Raw genomic sequence first — 7,760 nt, forward strand, 5'->3', positions numbered from 1 at the left:
TACTAGTACATCGACTTAACAGTGATGCATAGATCTTTTCACTGTTTCAATAATAATAATAAAAACTTTTAGGGGACAACTCAGATGTATTATTTTCTTTTTGTAATGCATTGCCAAAGTATCGGATCAGGACTCAGTATCGGCAGATAGTCATTATCAATTGACTTGAGGGGAAAACCCCAACTTTACCATATTTCGCGGATAAGATCTGCCATGGTCTATACCAGGGGTCGGCAACCTTTTTTATCAAAAGAGCCACTTTGCCCACCCCCCTCCCAAAAAAATGTGTCTGGAGCCGCAAAAAATTACAGAGTTTATAAACTTCTAAGTTTTAATCTTTATTTAAATTTTAACAGTTGAAACCAGTGAATACAACAAACAAGCCCACTTTAATATATATATGTATATATACATATGTTTAATAGTAGTAACCCATGCGTTCTCCCGTCCTCTTCGGGTTTGTTGGCAGCCAGCCAGTGATCAATGGACGTACCTTAAAATACAAAAAAAACTACATCAGTTCTGAGTATGAGGATTTTTTTGAAAAAATAGCTTATTAAATTATGTTCCTCTTACCTGTTTAGTGAGATTTCTGTGTCTGCATTTCCCTGCAGATCTTCCCTATGTCGGCGCTGTAAGATGTGACTTTCATCTTCACGCAGGACTGTAGAGTCTCGCTGGTGAAGCGGGAGCGGTATTTGGACTTTATAATGTTCATGCTTGAGAAAACTTGCTCGCATAAGTAAGTTGAGCCAAAGATGGATAGGACTCCAAATGCACACCTTTTCATGTTGATATAGGTGTCGGGAATGGCATTCCATGTTGCAAAAATAAGTTTGTCGGGTTGGGGTAGTTTTTCCATATCACTCCATTTGTGCTCTTTAGCGAGAGTAGCCCTCTGACGGACGACTTCTTCAAGATCCGCTGACAGGGATTTAAACTTGTTAACCCACAAAACTTTATCCGCAATATCGGCCAGTTCAATTTCTAGATCAGGCTTACTTACTCCTGTGAATGCGGATGTGTTCAGCAGGGATGGGTCGCTGTTCAGTGGTGCGACAGGGAAAGAGAGAGTCTGTTTCTCCTTTCTGAACTCACTGAACCTTTTTTCAAATGCAGCTTGCATTGCAGTAATGGCACGGTGGAAATAATCACAATTTATGTGATTGTTTGCTTCTTTGAACTCTCTTAGGGAGGGGAAGTGAGAGAGCGTGCCATTTTGTACATCTCTGGCGAACACTGTCATCTTGCGCTCAAATGCCAAAATCTCCTCCAGCATGTGCAGTGCCGTGCTTCCCTGTCCTTGGAGATTTTTATTCAGCATGTTCAAGTAACTTGTCATGTCCACCATGAAGTAAAACTTTTCCAGCCAAGATGGGTCTTCCAGTTCAGGATACCCAAGGCCTTTATTTCCCAAGAAGGTTTTTACGTGCTCCAGACAGGCAGCGAAGCGTTTCAGCACCTCCCCCCTGGACAGCCACCGGACTCTGTTGTGCAGCAGGAGATCTGAATACGTGTTTTCGACTTCTTCTAACAACGAACAAAACTGTCGGTGGCTTAACCCATTCGCAATTATTTTGTTCACTATCTTAATAACAAGGTTCATTACTTCCACACATTCAGGGGGAAATGTTTGTGCGCAAAGTGCTTCTTGGTGGATAATGCAGTGAAACGTCATCAGATCTCGGCCCAGTGACATTTGAAGTAAATTCACAAAGCCCTTCTGTGCTCCTCTCATACTTGGCGCCCCGTCAGTAGATACCGACACTAGGTGAGTGGTGTTTATCCCTTTATCTTTTAGACAACTCACAACAGCATCACAAATGTCCTGCCCCCGAGTTTGGCCCTTAAGCGGTATGAGTTCAATCAGTTCTTCCTGCGGCCCATTAGCATTGGCGTACCTGCATAACAGTGCTATCTGCTCAATATCGTTTACATCACTTGACTCATCACAGGCAATTGAAAATGCTTGAGCTGAATTAATATCATCAATTTGCTTACTACTGATATTTGCTGCCATTTTAATGGTCCTGTCCTTAACAGTCTTTGCAGAGAGAGGCATGTCTTTAATTTTCTGAACAATTTCATTTTTGTTTTTAAAATCGGAGAATAGATGCTCTGATATTTGAATAAACGTTTCTTTTATGTATTCTCCGTCTGTGAACGGCTTACCCCTCTTCACGATCTCCTGAGCTGCCAAAAAACTAGCAGCTGTAGTTGACTGTGGAGAGCTGATCCATTTTTTGAAAGATAGTTTTCTCTCTTCAGCTTGTCGTTGCAATTCCGAAATTGCTCTCTGGCGCTCATCTTCGGTTGGGTATTTTTCAGCAAATGCTAAATGCTTGCTTTGAAAATGTCTTTCAACGTTACTTTTTTTGTTGTTTGATAGTTTCTCGCCACATATCAAGCACGCAGGTAAGCCAGCGTCATTGGCGGTGAATGCAAAAGCAGATGTCCACGCTGCATTAAACTCTCTATTTTCTTCTGAATTTTTTCTTTTTTGGGCTCTTTTCATGCTTACAGTGGTAGGGGTTCCCGCCGTGGTACCACCAGCAAGTGAAGGCGACGGCTGCTGACGTTGATGTGACATATATTTAAAGTGACAAATTATAAAAAAAATAATTAAAAAACTTTATTTAGATGGTATCAACTAAAACCCTAGGGGAATTGTGCAACAAAATGAACACATAATGACCATAATAAAAGAAAAAAAGAAAAAAAAAACATTCCATGTTTTTTTGTCATGGCCATCGGGAGCCACTATAAGGAGGCTGAAGAGCCGCATGCGGCTCCAGAGCTGCAGGTTGCCTACCCCTGGTCTATACCTTTCAGTGGTGCACCAGTTATAAAAAAAAAAGGCTGAAACTGAAACAGTGTGCACATCAGCATACCGTGTGTGTATGCACACATATCTTGTGCATTTGTATTGTGTATTTAATCCACTTGTCAAAGTTAGGAAAGTTAGAAGAAAGTTAACAACGTTCAACATCACTTCAAACCTTGACTGGCATGTGCAAAATCAATACATTATCAATTTATACGTTATGGCATGATGATATTTTGCACTTCCAATCGACCGTGATTGAATAATGAAGCTGTTTGTGTCTGAAATCAAACTCCATCAATACCCACAATCAAAGAATATAAACTTAAGCAAAGCCGAAATGCAAAGTGAGCTCTGCCAGCTAAGCTAAAATCTCTGACTGCTTCAGCCATCATTGGATTGCGGTTGTGCTTGGTAAGAGAAAATAAGACATGCCCGTGAGCTGAATAGCAAAGAAGGCTGCTGCTGCTGCCGTGGGTTATGAAGCCTCCTCTGACAGATGGATCCAGGCTCCGAGGGTGCTGCATTCAGTTAAACCGCCCTGAAATCACCCTCTATCACCAGCACCTCGCCTCGTCTCTCACTATTCAAACTATTGATCTCCTTTGCAACAAGCCAAGCAAATTAGCTTTTGACTTAAAACTGAACCGACAGGGTGAAAATTGGAATCTTTAATGGTAATCTGCACTTACTGAGGCACATTGGATGTGTCCATACCATCTCCTGTGACATTTACAAACCTCATGCGTACAGCCAGATGTATAAAATCCTTTTTTAACTTTCTTTCATTAGCAAAACTATTTGATCCATAATGTATGACCCAGTGAATAAGACTCACACCCATAGATGAATATTTAGCTTGAGACCCATGTGCAAACAAAGCCTTGCAACTGTGCAAGCATCCATTTAATTGGCACGTTGTTTACGCTAACGGTAATGGGGGAGTTTTAGAGAGTGATGCATGGAAAGTGATGGTAACGGGTAGGGTGTCAAGGGGGCGTAGCTGAATGTGAATACTGGAGACTAGACTGGAAGTTAATTAAGCTGGCAATGGTGCTCCATCACTCCACCCTGGTCCCAGAACTGTCATTCAAGTGCTGCGCTCTCCAGGCAGCCATTACTGAGGCATATCGATCCCCACGGTGACAACGTAGTACACTGAATGGGAGTGGGCAGGAATTAAATTTTGTGTGTTGGTGTGTGGGAGTTTACAGCTTGAACACACAGATGGATTAAAACAGCTCAACAGAGCAAAAGCACTTGATGTCGGTGTCCTCCGGAGGAGGTTTGCATTTTAATGAAAGGATGTGAAATAATGAAGGAAAATCTCATATATGCATAAAAAGCAGATAGTGGTAATAGCCTGGAAATGAATGATAATATTATTTTAGTTTCTCCTTGAATAAAGTTTTTCTTCAGTTTCCCCATTTCTTTCACATGCTTGATGCGTCTCATCTAGGTGGGTCACAAAATAATAGCTCTATACCCAGAATAACTTTGGTTAAAACTGTGGCTTTGTTTAAATGGCAGCATTGAAACAGCGATCTGGGCAGCATAAAGAGAAACAGTGTCCAAAACTGCTGACAGAGTTAGAGATGGACATCACATCAATCCCTTTTTCCCACTGGACAAAACTGAAGTAAAAATAGCCCAGACCTGATTGCTGTCATCTTTTTATTCAACGCCACTTGGAGCTTTAGGCTGAATAACATGGCAGGAAGAGCCTCCGAGAGAAGTCAAAGCAAATCAGTCGACCTCTGGCGGTAGGCTGCAGTATCAGGAGAGATCTTTTCTGCAGATGTGCCATGTGCTCAAGGATATGGCACATCACCACAATTCAAATTCACAGTTTCACAAATTCATAGGAACTTCTGTTGGCTAATGTATTGAGACACTGCGTGTGCTCGATACACTTCATTTGAAATTAAATGCTCGGGCAATTCTTGACACTTGCCAACAACCAGGGAAAAATAATGTCATTAGGTCATTTCGATCCGCTGATTCTACTCATCATTAGCATTAGCATTTCACCCGGTGTTCCACCCTGTGTGTTCAGGGTGCGGAAGGATTAGTTACTCTTCTGACTCCTTTAGTGAAAGTAATAGGTGCATAAAGTCTAGTTTATTTATGGCTCTGGAGGTGAGACTTAGCTCTTGAGACACTGTTCCGCAGAAAACCTGGTCTGATTAGGAGAGACGGTATTTCTCTCATTTCTAGGAACTTGGCTAATTTTATTAGACCCAAAGTGACCTGACAAATCAGGTTCCAGACCAGGATGCAGAGTTGTAGTCTTACACACCTCTCTGCTGCTTCCATAGAACCCTCATCCACCAACAATAACATATTTAACACTATAGAGGTAGTCTCTGTACCATGGTTAAAAGCACAGAGCAGGGGAGCGGTCAATCACCATAATCTTATTAAAATTAATACTAAAGCACAAGTTGGAGAAACTAATATCACAATTAAGTGTGGACTGTTAAATATTAGATCTCTTTTGTGTAAATCCCTGTTAGTGCACGACCTGATAGCGGATCATCACATTGATTTATTTTGTCTTACTGAGACCTGGCTTCAGGAGGAGGAGTATGTTAGCTTAAATGAATCTACTCCTCCTACCCATCTTAATTATCATATTCCTCGTGTTACTGGTCGAGGAGGGGGAGTGGCAGCAATCTATCACTCTAACACTCCAAGTTATAAATTAATCTTAGACCAAAACATGGTTCCAGTTCATTTGCCTACTCTCTCCTCTACCTCTATCTCTCCTCTCCTCTCCTCTCCTACCTATTCTCTCCTCCACATGTCCTCCCCCCTTCTCCTCTCTCTCTACCCAGCCGGCCATCAGCAGGAGGGACCCCCTTTACATGATCTGTAAAGCACCTAGAAACAATTTTGATTGTAAAAGACGCTATATAAATAAAAATTGATTGATTTATGGATTTGAAAGCCTGACTCTTGGCATCACCCATCTGAACTGGAAGGCAGAAAAGCCACTTTTGTTTATAGTTGTTTATCGGCCCCCTGCTGGGCCACATTCAGAGTTCCGAGTTCTCTGATTTCTTATCTGACTTGGTCCTCAGAACAGACAAAGTCATTATCATTGGAGACTTTAATATCAATGTAGACGTTGTAAATGACAGCTTTAGAAATGGCTTCATTTCATTACTTGAGTCAGCTGGTTTCCTTCAACAGATAAACCAACCAACTCATAGCTTCAACCACACCCTTGATTACTCAGTTACTGGATCACCTGCAGAGGAACAGCCTATTTGAGAGGTTTCAGTCAGGCTTTAGAGCTCACCACAGCAATCTTCTTATAGCTTCAGATCATGGACTGGATTCTATGCTGGTTCTGCTGGATCTCAGTGCTGCTTTTGATACAGTTGATCATATTATCCTGTTACAAAGACTAGAACATGACTAGAACAGTTGGCTCATGTCCACAATGTTCCCTCGCCGTGGAGTTCTACAAGGTTCTGTACTTGGACCAATCCTTTTCACCTTGTACATGCTTCCCTTAGGGAACATTATTCGGCAGCATGGGATAAATTTTCATTGTTATGCTGATGACACCCAGCTTTATTTATCCATGAAACCAGAGGACACAGAGAAGTTAGTGAAGCTTCAGACCTGTCTTAAAGACATAAAGTCCTGGATGTCTTCAAATTTCCTTCTCCTTAACTCGGGAAAAACTGAGGTCACGGTGTTTGGTCCTGAACCTCTCAGGGATAGATTAGATCACATGATCACTATATCTCCTTAGCATCTAGTCTCTGTGAGGAATCTTGGAGTAACTTTTGAGCAAAATCTGTCCTTCAACTGACACATTAAATTAGTCTCTAGAAGTGCCTTTTTTCATCTGAGAAACATTGCAAAGATCAGGAAACTACTGATGCGGCATGATTCTGAAAAGTTAGTCCATGCTTTTGTTACTTCCAGGCTGGACTATTGTAATTCTTTATTATCAGGGTGTCCAAACAACTCTTTAAGAAGCCTCCAGCTGATCCAAAATGCTGCAGCCAGAGTTCTGACAGGTATTGACAAAAGAGATCACATAACTCCTGTACTGGCGTCTCTTCATTGGCTGCCCATTAAATTTAGAATAATTTTTACATTTTTTCTTCTGACCTACAAGGTCCTCAGAGGCCTAGCTCCATCCTACCTGGAGGCGCTAGTGACACCTTACCAGCCCAACAGACCGCTCCGCTCTCAGAATGCTGGTTTACTTGTGGTCCCCAGAGTCTCTAAAGGCAGAATAAGGGACCGGGCATTTAGTTACCAGGTCCCCCTGCTGTGGAACCAGTTCCCTGTCCAGCTATGGGAGGCTGACTCCATCTCTACTTTCAAGATTAGATTTAAAACCTTCCTGTTTGAAAAAGCTTATAGTACAGTAATTTTGTAGTTGTACTTATTATTCTAGAATCTAGATAGACTAATTATCATATTCCGAGGGTCAACTAATTATTAGGCTAATATGTTCTGTTTCTCTGCCCCTCCTCCCCCTCTCTCTGTATCCATCTACAGGTATCGTCTTCATAGCTGTGCGCTGACCTGCTGACCTCTGAACCCACTGACCCACTCAACTCTTATGCTAACAGCTTGTTATAATATAATGTATTTCCCTGATCTCTAACTAGTCTCTCCTCTACCTGTCCTCCCCCTTTTTCTCCCTCTCTACTCAGCCCCCATCAATCAATCAATCAATCAGTCAATCTTTATTAATATAGCGTCTTATACAATCAAAATGGTTTCAAGGCGCATCAGCAGGAGGGTCCCCCTACATGAGCCTGGTCCTGCTCAAGGTTTCTTCCTGTTAAAGAGGAGTTTTTCCTTGTCATTGTTGCTTGTTGGGGGTCAGGCCCTGGGATTCTGTTGAGCGCCTAGAGAAAATTTTGATTGTAACAGATGCTATATAAATAAAGATTGATCGATC

At 41.8% G+C, this 7,760-nt stretch overlaps 1 protein-coding gene across 2 annotated transcripts; it reads right to left on the reverse strand.

The window, feature by feature from the left end:
• Nucleotides 1-325: 325 nt before the first annotated feature.
• On the reverse strand, nucleotides 326-2,792 carry LOC115250798 (general transcription factor II-I repeat domain-containing protein 2-like). 2 transcript variants are annotated; one of them, XM_029840917.1, is made up of 2 exons: nucleotides 577-2,792; nucleotides 326-493 (listed from the first exon to the last, which is right to left on the reverse strand). In XM_029840917.1, exon 1 carries the CDS (start codon nucleotides 2,588-2,590, stop codon nucleotides 581-583), a length of 2,010 nt encoding a protein of 669 aa, XP_029696777.1. In that variant the 5' UTR covers nucleotides 2,591-2,792; the 3' UTR covers nucleotides 326-493; nucleotides 577-580. The 2 variants fall into 2 exon arrangements, with proteins under 2 accessions (XP_029696777.1, XP_029696778.1); XM_029840918.1 differs by lacking the exon at nucleotides 326-493 and having other exon boundaries at nucleotides 502-924; nucleotides 1,007-2,792.
• Between the last annotated feature and the right edge of the window lie 4,968 nt (nucleotides 2,793-7,760).

This window comes from Takifugu rubripes, chromosome 8, assembly GCF_901000725.2.
Source record: "Takifugu rubripes chromosome 8, fTakRub1.2, whole genome shotgun sequence".
Lineage (NCBI taxonomy): Eukaryota > Metazoa > Chordata > Actinopteri > Tetraodontiformes > Tetraodontidae > Takifugu > Takifugu rubripes.

What these genes read in the sequence shown, in the direction of transcription:
- LOC115250798 (XM_029840917.1), bottom strand. Translation starts at nt 2,590, where the DNA reads ATGTCACATCAACGTCAGCAGCCGTCGCCTTCACTTGCTGGTGGTACC.